This window comes from Scyliorhinus canicula, chromosome 6, assembly GCF_902713615.1.
Source record: "Scyliorhinus canicula chromosome 6, sScyCan1.1, whole genome shotgun sequence".
Lineage (NCBI taxonomy): Eukaryota > Metazoa > Chordata > Chondrichthyes > Carcharhiniformes > Scyliorhinidae > Scyliorhinus > Scyliorhinus canicula.
In genome coordinates, this window is record NC_052151.1 from 53,926,907 (window position 1) to 53,945,225 (window position 18,319).

Here is an 18,319-nt window from a genome sequence, read left to right on the forward strand (position 1 = left end):
GTGTTCATAAAATTATACCTATTTAATGTTGTCGTTCTTCTCTCCCCCCCTGCCCCCTTACCCCACCCCGGCCACACACACACAACTTTGCTGCATTTTATTTGGCAAGTAGTTGGCAGCACAGTGCGTTAAGAATTTTACCAACTCCAACAATAAGATATCGAGCAACAAAACCTTTCACTTACTTGCACTTCCTGTTGATGCTGCAACAGATGATTTTGAAACTGCTGCTACCGTCCCTAACGGAGATGGTGTTTCAGTTACAGAGGTGGTCCCCGGTCGTAGCCTTGTGCTTCTGGTTCGGACGACAGAAGCAGATTCGCCAGCCTTGCCGTTGGCCTGAATAACCGAGGTTTTCATACCTGCCGATCTCACAGGCAGAGATAAGAGTGAAGAAATGGGCTGCTCCACCTTGGCTTGGGGTTTTAAAAACCTTCGTTTCCTTTCAGGGCTGCAAGTAAAACAGGGATTATCATTACATAGCCACAATTGAAACCCTCATTTTTTGGCTGCAAGGTTTTTCCTTTTTCAGCATTATTCAAGGGAAGTGGTAAGAAATTTCATTATCATCTTATTCTTTGCTGCAAACCATTCGGCTAAATAAAAGACACAACTAATTCAAATTCACATCACTGTTTGTTTGAATCAAAGAATGGTAAATTACAAGAATAATTTATTTCTAGCTTGTCCCTTCATCCGTTAACAAAATGCTCCTTGTATGAAATGTTTCTTAATTCAACATCAGAATCACTGTGTTGCATTTCAACTCCATTGACAATACCAACCTACCTATCAATAGAATCACTGAATCTTACAACACTGAGAAGGCCATCGTGTCCCTCTAAAAGAGCTATCCAATTAGTCTAACATCCTTGCTCATTTCCCAGAGCAAATATTTCCTTTTCATGTGTCCAATTCCCTTTGAAGGTCACCATTGGATGGGCTTCTCCCCACCCTTTCGGGTAGCACATTCCAGATTATAACAACTCATTAAAATAAATCATATTCAACTCTGATTCTTTTGCCGATTACAGTATTTCAAATTTGCGTCCTCTGGTGATTGACCCTCAGCAGATTCAATTTCTTTAACATCATGCTCAAAGAAAACTTTTCTATATACATGCTTGAAGCTCTATTAAAAACAAATTCAAACCTCAGGAAGAAATTAAATGAAAAATCACTTATTGTCTCAAGTAGGCTACAAATGAAGTTCATGTGAAAAGCCCCTAGTCGCCACATTCCGGTGCCTGTTCGGGGAGGCTGGTACGGGAATTGAACCGTGCTGCTGGCCTGCCTTGGTCTGCTTTAAAAGCCAGTGATTTAGCCCTGTGCTAAACCAGCCCCAAAACCAAGTTTTTACAAAACTTTTGTATTCTGGTTTCCAATATTTTTTCATTTGATTTGTGCTAATTGCGCATGGCATATATGATTAACCGACCAAGAGGGGCAGGCAGGAAGCCAGCAAACAGACGCCTGCGGTCGGTATTCAATTCAGCTATAGTGAAGTTCACTGTACTTGCTTGGGGTAGCACATTATCCCAATTTTCTCTCCCTGTGCAAATCTTCTGTATCTTCTACTAAATTCACAGCCTAGATCAACCTCTACCATCACCTCAAATGCTGGACTTGATAACTTTGAGAATTTGCCTCAATCAATCTTTGAAATTTTGACCATGAGTCACCAAACTTCCCAACATTTGTCCTGTTATATATGATGTAGATTTTTTAAAAAGCTATCTATTTGACCATTTTGCTTGCTTTATCAAATATTCATCCATTACCATTTTAAAAAACATTATGGATTTTGTTTCCACCACTGTCTCTGATGTGCATTTCTTCTCTCAACAACGTTCTACATAATTTTTAAAAACGTTTTACTTCTCTGGCACAGGTGGCACAGTGGTTGGCACTGCTGCCTCACAGCACCAGGCACCCAGATTCAATGCCAGCCTTGGGTGACCGTCTGTGTGGAGTTTGCACATTCTCCCCGTGTCTACGGGCTTTCCTCCCACAGTCCAAAGATGTGCAAGTTAGGTGGATTGGCCATGATACAAATTGCCCGTTAGTGCCCAAAGATGTGCAGGTTAGGTGGTGTTACGGGGATAGGGGAGGGGAGTGAGCCTAGGTAGGGGTGCTCTATCGGAGGGTTGGTGCAGACTCAATGGGCTGATTGGCCTTCTTCTGCACTGCAGGGGTTCTATGATTCTTTGCTCTTTTGGTTCTGAAAAGAATGCAAGAATTAGGAGCAGCACTAGAACCATACTTTCAATATGATTATGACTGACTTGCCTCAACTCCACTTTCCCATCTACTCCCCATGTCCCTTGATTCCGAGAGACTAAAAATCTGCCTATTTCAGTTAAATAGACTTGACAAAGGGATATCCTACTGTGGGCGAGAATTCCAAAGATTCACAACCCTCTGGGCGAAGGCATTTCACCCAAGTTATTGTCCCCTTGTCCCAAGTCTGTGCCCCATTCTCTAGATTCCGCAGCTTGGGGGGAAAAATCTCTCAATGTCCACCCTGTCAAGCCCCTTGAGAATCCTGTATGTTTCTACACGCTCAATTCTTCTCAACTCCAAAGAATATAAACCCAATTTACTCAGACTCTATTCATAGGACAACTCTCTAATCCCAGGAACTAATCCAGTGAACCTTCACTGTACTGCCTCCAAGGCAACTATATCCCTCCTTAAATATGGAGACCAAAACTGTGCACAGTTCTTTAGGTGCGGTCTCACCAAAGCTCTGTACAATTTCAGAACGACTTCCTAATTATTGCACTCCATTCCACTTCCAATAAAGTCCATAGGTGGGATTCTCCGTTGCCCGACGCCGAAATCTGGAACAGCGATCGGGTGGAGAATGGCTCCCGACGTCGAAATCACGGCAGGTGCCGGTGTGATGTCGGGTCGTGATGCTCCCCGCCCCTTCCAAATTGGCATCATCAAGATGCGTGCCGCGCGTAGTCGCAACCCCGTTTGAATACAATTATCGGGCCCACCGTTATGCTCCACCTCCGATGGGCCAAGTTGCCGATGTCACGGGCCACGTATGGTCTCAGCGGTTTTGAGCCTGTCTGTACTAGCAAAACAAAAATCACCAGTTATTCTAGCCTAACTAAAGCTTAATGGGTGCGATTCTCTGCCCTCACGCCGGGTGGGAGAATAGCGGGAGGGCCTCCCGACATTTTTCACTCCCTCCCGCTATTCTCCCCCCCCCCCCACACCCGACCCACGCCACGAATCGCCGCTCGCCATTTTTTACGGCGAGCGCCGATTCTCCGAGGCCGATGGGCCAGGCCTTCACGCCCGTTTCAACACGGCAGCAAACACACCTGCTCGCTGCCATCGTGAAACGGGCGGCAGATGCCCGTTTGGGGGCCCGATTGGCACGGCAGTACCATGGCTGTGACAAGGGGGGCATAGGCCTGCGATCGGTGTCCACCGATCGCGGGCCGTGCGTCCGTAACGGACGCACTCCTTTCCCTCCGCCGCCCCGCAAGATCAAGCCGCCACGCCTTGCGGGGCGGCTGAGGGAAAAGACGCCAACTGTGCATGCGCGGGTTGGCGTTGTCCAACCTGTGCATGCGCGGATGATGTCATCGGCCGTGTCAGCCGGCGTGACGCTTGACGTGGGGCCTTGACGACAGTCGTCAAGGCCGCACCGCCATGACGCACGGGGCCGCGCTCCTAGCCCCGCCCGGGGGGGGGGGGGGGAATCGGCCCCGGAAGTGGCCGTGAAGGCTGCCGTGGGTCATGGCCTGTCCCACGGCAACCTTGACGATTCTCCGCATTTACGGGGAATCTCGCCCCTTATCTCTGGTATCAATCTAGCGCCTCTATATATCCTCTCCATGACCTTGCCATTCTGCTTGAGGGTGCTCCAAACTGAACACCATGTTCTAACTACAGTCGAATCAATGATTTGTCCAGGTTTAACATTATTACTTTCCATTTTACTGACCATCAACATTTTAAGATTTGTGCATTTTGAGCCACAAGTTTCTCCTTTTTATTAAACCAATTTATGTCCCATGTTCTATATTTCGTTCCACCATCTATTATGCTGCTCCTTTTACATTCTATATCATTCATTCCAAAATGCATTGCCTCAAATTTATTTGCATTACATTTCATCCCAATCTAGATACTGGATTTTCTAGCTTTGCTATATCCTCCTGAATTTAATTACATTTCTTCTCAATTAACCATGTTAAATATTTTGAGTATACATATATATATATCTTAAGAGCAACAATAGTCCCAGCCATTTACCCAAGGAAATGCATCACTGTTTACATTCCTTCAGTCCAAACAAAAATCATTACGCGCAACTTTTTTTCTCATAAAAAGTGAATTACTGCGGATGCTGAAAATCTGAAATAAGAACAGAAAATGCTGTCAACAAATCAACCAGCAATTGTGGAGAGAGAAAGAGTTAATGTTGCAAGTTGATGCCCCTACTGCTTGAGCCAAAAGAAGACATAATTTCCTCCATGTCTGGGAACATCATCTAAAGCCTCGGTTAACATGATAAAGGAGCAGTAAGAAGATTTGACCATATCAGCCTGACCGCAATTTAGGGCAATTCCCCGAGGATTCTGGTGAATTTGAAAATTGTGATTCAGATGCCACCATCCCATTCTTTCCCTCATCGCCCCCATCGATGCATTCACTTTGTCTCCTCCTATCTCTCTCCCGATCAACACCATACCCCCAAAAAAATTGAGATCCACTGTTTCATACGATAAAATGAACCGATAATTATCACTCTTTGTCAGTGTTATAACTTCTGATGACGCCCATAAATATACTTCTCCAGACCTCTTACAAAGGAGCAGCATAATAGATGGTGGAACGAAATATAGAACATAAAACTGTACAGCACAGTACAGGCCCTTCGGCCCACAATGTTGTGCCGAACTAGTCTGAAACTAAGATCAAATCAACCTACTCCCTATCATTCTAGTGCACTCCATATGCTTGTCCAATAACTGCTTGAAAGTTCCTAAAGTGTCCGACTCCGCTACCGTAGCTGGGAGTGCATTCCACGCCCCAACCACTCTCTGAGTAAATAACCTACTTCTAACATCCCTCCTATATCTTCCACCATGAACCTTACTAGTTATGCCCCCTTGTAACAGCTACATCCACCAGAGGAAATAGTCGCTGAACGTCCACTATATCTATCTCTCCCATCATCTTATACACCTCAATTAAGTCACCTCTCATCCTCCTTCGCTCCAATGAGAAAAGCCTCAACCTTTCCTCATAAGACCTACCCTCCAATCCAGGCAGCATCCTCGTAAATCTCCTTTGCACCCTTGCCAATGCTTCCACATCCTTCCTATAATGAGGTGAACAGAACTGCACACAATACTCCAAATGTGGTCTAACCAAGGTCTTGTACAGTTGCAGCAGAACCTCACGGCTCTTAAACTCAATCCCCCGTTAATAAATGCTAACACACGACAGGCTTTCTTCACGGCTCTATCCACTTGGGTGGCAACTTTCAGAGATCTATGGGCACGAACTCAGAGATCTCTCTGCTCCTCCACACACTTCAAAACCCTGCCGTTAACCCTGTAATCCGCATTCAAATTTGTCCTACCAAAATGAATCACCTCACACTTATCAGGGTTAAACTCTATCTGCCACTTTTCAGCCCAGATCTGCATCCTAGCAATGTCTCTTTGCAGCCTACAACAGCCCTCCACATTATCCACTACTCCACCAATCTTGGGTGTCAACAGCAAATTTACTAACCCAACTTTCAACTCCATCATCCACGTCATTAATAAAAATCACAAATAGCAGAGGACCCAGCACTTATCCCTGTGGTACACAGCTGGTGACTGGGCTCCAGGATGAAAATTTACCATCTACCACCATCCTCTGTCTTCTATGTGATAGCCAGTTACTGATCCAATCGACCAAATTTCCTTCAATGCTATGTCTCCTTACTTTCTGCATGAGCCGACCATGGGGCACCTTATCAAACGCCTTACTAAAATCTATATATACGACATCAACTGCTCTACCTTCATCTAGGTACTTAGTTACCTCCTTAAAGAATACAATCAAAGTTGTGAGGCAAGACTTACCGCTCACAAATCCGTGCTGACTATGCTGGATTAAGCTGTATCTTTCCAAATGATCATAAATCCTATCCCTCAGGACCCTTTCCAATGATTTACCTATGATCGAAGTGAGACTAACCGGCTTATAATTCCCAGGGTTATACCTATTCCCTTTCTTGAACAAGGGGACAACATTCACCTCTCTCCAGTCTTCTGGCACTATTCCTGTAGACAGTGAGGACATAAAGATCAAAGCCAAAGGCTCTGCAATCTCATTCCTCGCCTCCCAAAGAATCCTATGATATATCCCATCAGTCCCAGGGGCCTTATCTATCCGCGGGCTTCTCAAAATTTCCAACACATCTTACTTCCGAATATCTACCTCCTCCAGCCTATCAGCCTGTATCGCACTATCCTCCTCAACAACATGGCCCCTCTCCTTTGTGAACACCGAAGAAAAGGATTCATTTAGGGCCTCTCCTATATCTTCAGACTCCATGCACACATTCCCACTACTGTCCTTGACCGGCCCTAACTTCGCCTTGGTCATTCTTTTATTCCTCACATAAGTGTAAAAAGCCTTGTGGTTTTCCTTGATCCTAACCGCCAAGGACTTCTCATGCTCCCTTCTAGCTCTCTTAAGCCCTTTCTTGAGCTCCTTCCTAGTATCTTGTATCCCTCAAGTGCCCTAACTGAAACTTGTTTTCTCATCCTTACATAAGCCCCCTTCTTCCGCTTGACAAGACATTCAACCTCTTTTGTAAACCATGGTTCCCTCACTCGACCATTCCCTCCCTGCCTGACAGGGACATACAATCAAGGACATGCAGTATTTGCTCCTTGAACAAGCTCCACATCTCAATTGTGCCTATCCCTGACAGTTTCTGTTTCCAGTTTCCATCTTATGTTCCCCAATTCTTGCCTAATCGCATCGTAATTATCCTTTCCCCAGTTATAAACCTTGCCCTGCCGTATGTTCCTATCCCTCTCCATTGCTATAGGGAAAGTCACCAAATTGTGGTCACTATCTCCAAAGTGCTCTCCCATAACCAAATCTAACACGTGGCCCGGTTCATTACCCAGTACCAAATCCAATGTGGCCCCGCCTCTTGCCGGTCTATCTACATATTGTGTGAGGAAGCCCTCCTGCACACACTGGATAAAAATAGTTCCATCCAAATTATTCAAATTATAGTGGTTCCAATCAATATTTGGAAAGTTAAAGTCACCCATGACAACTACCCTGTGACTACTGCACCTATCCAAAATCTGCATTGCAATCTTTTCCTCCACTTCTCTGTTTTGTCTGGGGGCCTATAGAAAACTCCTAACAAAGTGGCCGCTCCTTTCCTATTTCTAACTTCAGCCCACACTACCTCAGTAGACAAATTCTCCTCAAACTGCCTTTCTGTAGGGTTTGGTACGTTTCGGCGTAGCCCATTTGGCGTAGCTGATTCGGCGTGGCCGATTCGGCATCAGGGAAATAATTGGACTATTCGGCGCAGCCGTTTAGGTGCCAGGACATTTCGACGTCATCAGCATCTCTATATTTAAAATATTTAAACTGTCTTTAAAATTTTGCAAATACTGTATTATAAAATACAATTAATTAAAAAACCTAGTAAAGCTATTTAATCTTAGAAATTACTTCTTCATTTCGTAATTATGAGCAATACTCATTGGACAGTGAGAATCTTTTTCCTCGGATGGTGATGACCAACACGAGGGAACATAGCTTTAAATTGAGGGGTGGTAGATATAGGACAGATGTCAGAGGCAGTTTCTTTACTCAGAGAGTAGTAGGGGTGTGGAACGCCCTGCCTGCAACAGTAGTAGACTCGCCAACTTTAAGGGCATTTAAGTGGTCACTGGATAGACATATGGATGAAAATGGAATAGTGTAGGTCAGATAGGCTTCAGATGGTTTCACAGGTCGGCGCAACATCGAGGGCCGAAGGGCCCGTACTGCGCTGTAGTGTTCTATGTTCTATTTTAATACCCCTCAGGAATTCAATAGGATCTAATGATTCAACTTCCAATATGACTTTTTTGATCCGTTCATCAGCATCTCTATATTTTTTTAGCTTTTTGGGGGGCGGATATCCAGCTGTCAACTTTTCGAGAAATGCATCACGTCCTTTCTGAACTTTCCGTAAGGCATCATTAAATTTCCAGATTGAAGGATGATGCATTCCTAGCTCATATTGCAAACGTCGATTGGCAGCTTCGGCGTGATTGTTGGTGCGATCTTCATTATTTAGAGTTCGCTCATAAAGGTTCCATACCTCGGGAGCGAAGAGAGGGGTCATCCTTGCATTTCGACGCCTATTCAGTCGTCCAATATAAGTATCCTCAAACCAATGGAACAAGACTATTAGTTCATTTGACGGCAAAACGTCTCTCCGCCGAAAAATTCCTCCGTCGAATCGGCTACGCCAAATGGGCCACGCCGAAACGTCCCATTCCCCTTTCTGCAGCCATTATACTATCCTTGATTAACACTACGCTACTCCTCCTCCTCTTTTATCACCTTCCCTAATCTTACTGAAACATCTAAACCCCAGAATCTATATAACCTCATAATGAAACACATAACTATATTCTGTGCCATAGTGAACATTTTTGCATTCTATAGGGCTTTAAACAATCACCATTATTTTACACGGGCAGCATTGACAAAATCCTGTTCAACATGTGAAAACAATTTAAATACCTTGAAAGCTTCACTAAATAGGCTGAAATGTGCATTAGCAGGAACAGTTTAATACTTTGAGACAAGACTAGATTAACAAATCATCAGTTTGTTGTTACACGGCTTTGTTCAATCTGTCTTTTTTGGTGATTTTGTGAGGTTTTAATATTCAGTTTGTTTCACGCAGAAAACAAAATAATATTAGATCTCCATTCTCAAAATAAAACCACTTCAATGTGCCCTGAATTAACATACCTTGATGCAGCACTGCTAGAGGGGGAGCTACTTCTTCTCCGCTTGCGCCGTTGGATGGAAGCCTTCTTTCTCGAGTAGAATCGAACTGCTGCCTTATAATCAGATATGATGGAGCTCATGTGTTCTTCAAACATTGCCGACAGTCGTAAACTCATACTGTAGATCTGGTGAGAATGAATGCTTTTTTAAGGGTCCAAATAACACGGCGGCATTTCATCGTAAATAAGGTGACCGTTACATGCTAGAATATTAGATTACTTTAGAACTTTGTTAAATAGGCTGTTTTGTTACAACAGTGTTTCCCAAATGAGGGGTGATATTTCCCTGGTGAGGCTCGATGACTTTGGAGCCATGGCACACTGGGCATTATTTTACATTACATCATCAATAAGTAATGCAATCTGCTGAATTCTGAAACTCCTTCAGAAACAGATTTTTTTTAGTACGATTGAAAGAATGGGGAAGTTCTCCATAGCATGCCCAATATTTAAGTCTCAACGAATAAGTGAAAAAAATTGAACTGGCCAATTATTCCATTGTTCTTTGTGGGATGTTGTGGCACGTAAACGATCAATTGTGCTTGGTTACATTATAACAAGGTTGCATTCCAAAAATCAAGTTTTTTAATTGGCTATGAAAGCACTTCGACAAATCCTCGAGTCATTAAAAGCACTCTAAATGCAACTTCTTTCCTTACAGTTCAATGCAATGTCACCTGTGAGCGGATGTCACAATCTAAAACTTTATAGTCAATGAGCAATTCTTTAAAAGACAATAAATTTCAATTCTCAAGAGTTCCTTCGTAGCAGTAGTTATTTTGTAGCAATGTGTACATCCCTACTGAGAATGATCACTAATTTTGTTTCAAGAAGCTCGGAGATGTTTTGCAGATATCAAGCGGCTGGTTGATTTGGAATGTTACTTCCAGCCGGTTACACAAGGAGAAGGAAAACAGGTGAGAGTCATTTGGCTATTTCGCTAGGCATGGAAGCTCTTTTTAATGCTAATTCCTTGCTTTTTGCACATAACGGGTGCGAGAGATTCAAACCCATCTAGATACCTTCAGAGCGAAGTGGGGGGGGGGGGAGGAGGAGGAAGAGCGAGAGAATGAGAATTCTAGCCCTGTAATATTTCTAAAAGGGCTATGTAAATATCCAGATTTTTGGATGGACAAGTCATGAAAAGTAAATCTACTTCCTACTTTGTCCACAGATGAATGGCCAACAAACAGGATGTACTCGTTTCTAAAATGTCAATCGCAAAAATCAAAACCAACATCATGCTCTGACTTTCTTACTTATTTTGAATAGATCATACGTCATTTTAACTGTCAGCTTACCCTTGACTTTTTGCTGGGAGTGTAAGACTTGGAGTTGCTAAAAACAAGGCGCACATCTTTACGCACTTCCATTGGCGTCTCATAATTTCCAGCTTCCAGTGTCTCTTGAACGGTTCCAAAATCCATTGGGGTGTCAACGATGTCTCTATAATCCTAGAATGAACAGAATGTTTACAAAAATAAGACCACCAATTTAAGAAATTAAGGCAAAGATCAAGAACGTGCAAGTGACATAATCAGTTAGCATGAATGCTTTCCCATGATGAAACATGTCCCAGGAATTTCCTCACCTATCTCCTAAGCGATTGGCTAAGTTTAATGAAAACATAAAATGAAATTGGAGTAATTACATTTGCACGGCTCCAGGGGTCAAGCAATAAAATGGACTGAATGAATTACTCCACGGAAAGCCAGCACAGACATGGTAGCATGGTGGTTAGCATCAATGCTTCACAGCTCCAGGGTCCCAGGTTCGGTTCCCGGCTGGGTCACTGTCTGTGCGGAGTCTGCACGTCCTCCCCGTGTGTGCGTGGGTTTCCTCCGGGTGCTCCGGTTTCCTCCCACAGTCCAAAGATGTGCGGGTTAGGTGGATTGGCCATGCTAAATTGCCCGTAGTGTCCTAAAAAGTAAGGTTAAGGGGGAGTTGTTGGGTTACGGGTATAGGGTGGATACGTGAGTTTGAGTAGGGTGATCATTGCTCGGCACAACATTGAGGGCCGAAGGGCCTGTTCTGTGCTGTACTGTTCTAAAGACACAATGGGTCGAATGACCACAAGTGCTGTAAATTACTTTCTAGACTTCTGCCAAAGTAATTTCTGGTGTTGGTCTATGTATCACAATAGTACTGGTGAAGTTGTGTGTAAAACAAAAAGTACAAATAAATATCCTTAACATAAACAGGAAATGTTGGAAATACTCAGCAAGTAAAATTGTAAGAATGGTCGAATACAATATGAATGTCTATTTAAGTGTCCAAATAACACACAAGTAATTTTATTGTGATAAGCTCAACAATACAGTTTGTAAGAATGGGTTTAGGGATGAGAAACTTACGTTCTGAAGATAGATTGGGACTGTTCCCCTTGGAAAGAGGAAGGAAAAGAAGAGATTTGATAGAAGTGTTCAAAATCATGAGGGGGCTGGACAGGGTAGATCGGGAGAATCTGTTCCCACTTGTGAAAGAATCAAGAACCAGAGGGCACAGATTAAAAAGTGATTTGCAAAAGACACAAATGTGATGTGGGAAAAAACTTTTTCGCACAAGTGGTTCAGGTTAGGAATGCACTGCCTGGAGGTGTGGTGCAGGCAGGTTCAATAAAGGCATCCAAGAGGGAATTAGATAATTACTTGATTAAAACAATGTGCAGGGTTACGGGGAAAAGGCAGCGGAATGGCACTCGGTCATGATGCGCATTTGGAGAGCCAGTGCCAACACAATGGGTCAACTGGCCTCCTTCTGCACCGTAATAATTCTGTGAATACATTACAGTGTACAAGATTTAAGAAATTTGTCAAATAAGCAGTCTTGTTTAAATGTTTCCCAGACGAAGGGTGACATTTCTCAGGTGAGGCTTCACCAGGAGGCATGACAAACTACATTATTTTGCATCACATCATTGACAATATTGCAACTCCTTCATAAATGGAGAATCTTTGGGGCGCGCTATTCAAAGAACAGGAAAGTTCTTCAAGTGTATTGTCCAATGTTAAGTCTTAAACAATATGCCAAAAAAGGATTAGTTGGTCAATTACTCCATAGTTCTTTGTGGGACGTTGTGGCATCTAAATTGCATATTGTACTTAGTTACATTTTTTAAAATAAACATTTTATTGAGGTATTTTTTGGTGTTATAACAACAACACGATAAACAATGTACATGAAACTATAAACATAGTGTGAAAGCCGTCTCCCTCACTTACAGGTCCCACCTTTGTTAACCCCCTGTTCAAAGCTAAACTACCCCCCCCCCCCCCCCACCCTTCTGCTGACAATTAATTTTCCACGAAGAAGTTGACAACGGTTGCCACCTCCGGGCGAACCCTAACAGTGACCCTCTCAAGGCGAACTTGATTTTCTCCAAACAGAGAAAGCTGGCCATGTCTGATAGCCAGGTCTCCAGCTTCGGGGGCTTTGAGTCCCTCCAAGCTAATAGTATCCGTCTCCGGGCTACCAGGGAAGCAAAGGCCAGAATGTCTGCCTCTTTCTCCTCCTGGATACCCGGGTCTTCAGACACCCCAAAAATCACCACCTGTGGACTCAGCGCCACCCTTGTTTTTAACACCGTGGACATGACATCTGCAAACCTCCGCCAAAATCCCCTAAGCTTCGGACATGCCCAGAACATGTGGACATGGTTCGCTGGTCCTCCTGCACATTTTGCACACCTGTCTTCCACAACAAAAAAATCTGCTCATCCGGGCCACTGTCATGTGAGCCCGATGAACGACCTTGAATTGTATCAGGTTGAGCCTGGCACATGTTGCAGACGTGTTGACTCTACTCAACGCGTCTGCCCATAGACCATCCTCTATCTCTCCTCCCAGCTCCCCCTCCCACTTGCGCTTCAGCTCCTCGGTCTGCGTCTCCTCCGACCCCATAAGCTCCTTGTAAATGTCCGAGACACTCCCTTCTCCTACCCATCCTCTGGAAACTATCCTGTCCTGAATCCCCCTAAGCGGTAGGAGCGGGAAGGTTGACACCTGTTTACGTAGGAAGTCCCGCACCTGCAGATACCTGAATTTGTTTCCCCATGCCAACCCAAACTTCTCCTCCAGCGCCCTCGTACTCGGAAAGCTCCCCTCTATAAACATATCCCCCATCCTCTCAATCCCTGCTCTCCGCCATATCCGGAACCCCCATCCATACTTCCCGGGGCAAACTGGTGATTATTACAGATTGCGGACCAGACCGATGCTCCCTCTGTTCCCACATGTGTCCACCATTACCCCCAGACTCTCAGGGCCGCAAACCACCACGGGGCTGGTGGAGTACCGTGCCGGCGGGAACGGCAGAGGCACAGTTACCAACGCCCCCAAACTGGTGCCCTTGCATGAAGCCGCTTCCTTACTCTCCCATGCCGACCCCTCCCCCATCACCCACTTCCTGATCATGGCTGTATTCGCCGCCCAGTAATAGTTACTAAAATTTGGCAGCGCCAGCCCGCCCTCTCCCCGACTCCGCTCAAGCATTACCTTCCTGACTTGAGGGGTCATGCCCGCCCAAACAAAGTCAGAGATCACTTTGTTGACCTGTTTAAAAAAGGACCACAGAATAAAGATGGGGAGACATTGAAACACGAACAGGAATCGCGGGTGGACCGTCATCTTCACAGTCTGCACCCTCCCAGCTAATGACAACGGGAGCACGTCCCATCTCCAAAAGCTGTCCTTCATTTGGTCTACTAGCTGGGCCAGATTTGAATTATGCAGCCGGTCCCATTCCCACACCACTTGAATGCCTAGGTACCTAACGCTTCCCCCTACTAATCTAAACAGCAGCTCCCCCAATCGCCTCTCCTATCCCTTCGCCTGGATCGCAAACATCTCACTTTTCCCCCATATTTAGCTTGTACCCCGCAAACAGGGCAAATTCCCCTAGAAGCCTCATGATTTCTTCCATCCGCTCTCACGGGTCCGATACATACAGAAGCAGGTCGTCTGCATACAGCGAGACTCTGTGCTCCACTACCCCCCGGACCAACCCCTTGAGGCTCTCAGGGCAATTGCCAACGGCTCTATAGCTAGCGCGAACAACAGTGGGGAGAGGGGGGAAATCCCTGTCTCGTCCCCCGGTGCAGTCTAAAATAGTCCGATGTTGTCCTATTCATCCGTACACTTGCAACAGGAGCAACACTTGATACAGCAACCTGACCCAGTCAATAAAGTCCCTCCCAAATCTGAACCGTCCCACTACCGCCCACAGATAATCCTCTTCTACCCAATCAAAAGCCTTTTCTGCATCCATTGCGATCACTACCCCTACCTTCCGGGGGCATCATGATCACATTTAACAGCTGTCTTACATTGGCCACCATCTACCTACCCTTAACAAACCCCAACTGGTCCTCCCCAATAAAGTCCGGAACACAATCCTCAATCCTGGAGGACAAAATTTTGGCCAGCAGTTAGGCGTCGACATTCAACAGGGATATCTGCCTGTAGGACCCACACTGCTCCGGGTTCTTGTCCCGCTTCAGAATCAGCAAAATCGTGGCCTGTGACATCGTCGGGGGCAGCGCCCTCTTTTCCTTGCCTCATTGAACATCCTCATCAAGCCTGGCCCCAATGTCCCAGAGAACCTTTTATAAAACTTCACTGGGTACCCGTCCGGCCCCGGGGCTTTGCCCACCTGCATGGCCTTCAGACCCTCCACTATCTCTTCCAACTCGATCGGGGCCCCCAGCCCTTCTACCAGCTCCCTGTCCACCTTTGGGAAATTCAGCCCCCCAAGAAGTACCTCATCCCCTCCGGCCCTGTAGGGGGTTCCAATCTATACAGCCTACTGTAGAAATCCCTAAACACCTTATTCACCCCTGCTGAATCTCCAACCAGGTTCCAATCTCCGTAATTTACTCTCCCTGGCTGCTTCCCTCTTTCTCAGCTGCTGTGCAAGCATTCTGCTGGCCTTCTCTCCATACTCATAAATCACCCCCCTCGCCTTTCTCAGCTGCTCTACCATCCTACCTGTGGTTAACAAGCCGAACTCCACCTATAGCCTCCGCCGTTCCCTTAAAAGCCCTGCCTCTGGGGTCTCTGCATATCTCCTATCGACCTGTAGTATCTCCTTTATCAGTCGGTCCGTCTCTGTCCTGTCTACCATCTCCCTAACGGCCCGTATCGAGATCAGCTCCCCTCTGACCACCGCCTTCAGTGCTTCCCAGCCCACGCTGCTGAAATTTCTCCCGTGTCGTTGACCTGCAGGTAGTTCTGAATACATTTCCTCAGCCGTTCGCACACCCCTTCGTCAGCCAAAAGTCCCACATCTAACCTTCAGTGCGGGCGCTAGTTACTGTCTTTACTAACCTGCAGGTCAACCCAGTGCGGAGCATGGTCTGAGATTGTGATCGCTGAGTACCCCATGTCCACTACCCCTGCCAGTAAGGCCCTGCTCAATATGAAGAAATCGATCCGGGAGTACACTTTGTGCACGTGTGATGAGAAGGAGAACTCCTTCACCCTCAGCTGCCCAAATCTCCATGGATCCAGCATGCCCCCATCTGCTCCATGAACCCTTTTAGTTCCTTTGCTGGCACCCTGCCCGTTTACAAGCTTGACCGGTCCAGGCCAAGGTCAATAACTGTGTTGAAGTCCCCTCCCATGACCAATCTGTGCGAGTCCAGGTCCGGTATCTTCCCCAGCAACTTCTTTACAAACTCCCCATCATCCCAATTTGGCGCATACACATTTACTAATACCACCTGCACCCCCTCCAGTTTCCCACTGACCATAATGTACCGGCCTCCCTCCACAACTATTCTACCCGCCTCAAACACCACCCGCTTATTGATCAGGATCGCGACCCCTCAAGTCTTTGAGTCCAGTCCCGAGTGAAGTATCTGACTGACCCAGCCTTTCCTCAATCTAATCTGGTCAGTTACTCGAAGGTGCATCGCCTGCAACATTACCACGTCCACCTTCAGTCCCCTAAGATGCACGAACACACGTGCCCTCTTGACCGGCCCATTTAACCCGCAAATATTCCAGGTGATCAGCCTAGTTGGGGGCTCATTGCCCCCCCCCTTTCGCCGATCAGCCATCCCCTTTTTTGTGCCCACCTCGAGCCCATCTCCACGCCTCCACCGGCCCGCCCCCAGACCTCCGCCCCAAACCTCCTCTCTGTCCCTTGGCCCAAGTCCGCCCTCGTCAGCAGAACATTCCCCCCCCCCCCCCCTCGTAACAACACTCTGTAACCCAACCCCTTTGACAAACCGAACATATGCACACCCCCCACTGCGCTTTCGTGAGCTAGCCTGCCCAGCTAGCTTGGTGGCCCCCATCCCTGCCGCTGGATAGTCTCTCACCTATTATTCCCCCCCCCCCCCCACCCCTGCTCATGCAAACATACTCCAACATCAAACAATCCCCACACAATTGCCCGACAGAAAAACACCAAAATCTAAACAAACACACCTCCATCCCCCAGCAGTACAAATGAAAATCTTAACTCAGTCAGCTCTACCGCTGGTCCCAAATCAATGCAAAGGGCATTACAAACAGCTTCCACAAAACAAAAAAAAAGAAACCTTTTTGTTTAAAAGAACAGAGAAACCAAAAGAAAAAAAGAAACCCATGAACGCTGAAGCAAAGTTCAAAAGTTCTCAGTCCACCAACAGTCCTTTCCTTTTCATAAAGTCCAGCGTGTCCTCAGGCGACTTGAAATAAAGATGCTGTTCCTCGTTCGTGACCCAGAGACGGGCCGGATACAACAGTCCGTACTTCACCTTTTTCTTAAAAAGGATCGATCTAATCTGATCTTCTCCTGGCCACCTCCACACCCAGGTCTTGGTAGACCCACAGGATACCATTGCTCCACTTACAGCTCCGTGTCTGCTTTGCCCACTGTAGAATGCACTCCTTATTCAAGTACCCGTGGAATCTCACCACCATTGCCCTCGGGGTGGGGGGGGGGTCTCTCCCGTTCGCAGCTTCCTTGCGAGTGCTCTGTGAGCCCTGCCCATCTCAAAGGGACCCCTCCGGGAGCCCAATGATTCTCACGTTCTGCCAGCGGGACCTATTCTCTCGGTCCTCCACCTTCTCCAGGAGCTTCTTCTGTCGGTCTCTCAGCATCCCCACCTCTAACTCCACCGCAATTTGATGTTCCTCCTGCTCAGCCAGAGCCTTCTCTCCCTTCTGGATCGCCCGATCTTGGGCGTCCAATCTATGCTCCAACCGCTCAATCGACTCTTTTATCGGGTCCAAGCAGTCCCGTTTCGGCTTAGCAAAGCATCAGCTGCTCCGTTGACCGCTGGGTCGGCAAGCCAGAGGTCCGGTCCTCCGCCATGCTGTCTCCCACTGCAGCTTCAGCCCAAGCCTTCTCTGTCTTTCTGTTTCTGCCTTTACGAGCACCTCTAGTCCTTCTCTCCATGCACCGATGTGGGAATTCAGTGCACAATTGCCTCTATCTTCAGTTTTACAGTTCAAGTCCGGTAGAAAATCGGGGGGAAAGGTCCAAAAGTCCGACCCGAGCGGGAGCCACCAAATGTGCGACTTACTCCTTCATTGCCGCCACCGGAAGTTCGCTTAGATACATTTTAACAAGATTATATTCCAAAAAAGTTACTTACTTGGCTGTGAAACACTTTGGCAAATTCTCAAATCATTAAACACACTCTCTAAATGCAAGTTCTTTCCTTCCTTCAAAGTCAATTGACCTGAAGTGTTAACTCTGTTTCTCTCCACAGATGCTGCCTGACCTGCTGAGCATTTCCAGCTATTTTTGATTTTATTTCAGATTTTCAACATGTTTTGCTTTTCTATCCTTAATTTAGTGCAGCAAGTATTTCTTGCTACAGACAGCACTGACTTTTTTTAGGATAATAAGAAAAAGTACAAACGCTGGAAATCAGAAATAAAAATAGACAATACTAGAAAGGTACAGATCAGTCATCATCTGCAGATAAAGAGAGAAATTAGTGCTTTGGGTGAGATGGTAACTTATTTTATCATAAGACTATAAGACAGAGGAGTATTCGGACCATTGAGTCTGCTCCACCATTCAATCATGGCTGATATGTTTCTCATCCCCTTTCTCCTGCCTTCTCCCCATAACCACTGATGCCCTTATTAATGAAGAATTTATCTATCTGTCTTGCAGGCACTCAGTGATTTGGCCTCCACAGCCTTCTGGGGCAATGAGTTCCACATATTCACCACCCCCTGGCTGAAGCAATTCCTTCTCATCTCTGTTTTAAAGGATCGTTTCTTTAGTCTGAGATTATGTCCTCTGGTTCT

The 18,319-nt window shown here is 46.1% G+C and overlaps 1 protein-coding gene across 3 annotated transcripts in view; it reads right to left on the reverse strand.

Annotated features, from left to right (window-relative positions):
- Window positions 1–18,319, reverse strand: part of LOC119967148 (pleckstrin homology domain interacting protein) — a 322,696-nt gene that overhangs the window by 15,913 nt on the left and 288,464 nt on the right. For all 3 annotated transcript variants that reach the window (XM_038799297.1, XM_038799295.1, XM_038799294.1), the window contains exons 36-38: window positions 10,370–10,522; window positions 9,031–9,194; window positions 186–451 (exon numbers count right to left, since the gene is read on the reverse strand). In XM_038799297.1, the coding sequence (XP_038655225.1) occupies window positions 186–451; window positions 9,031–9,194; window positions 10,370–10,522 (583 nt within the window). The remainder of the gene's footprint in view (window positions 1–185; window positions 452–9,030; window positions 9,195–10,369; window positions 10,523–18,319) is intronic.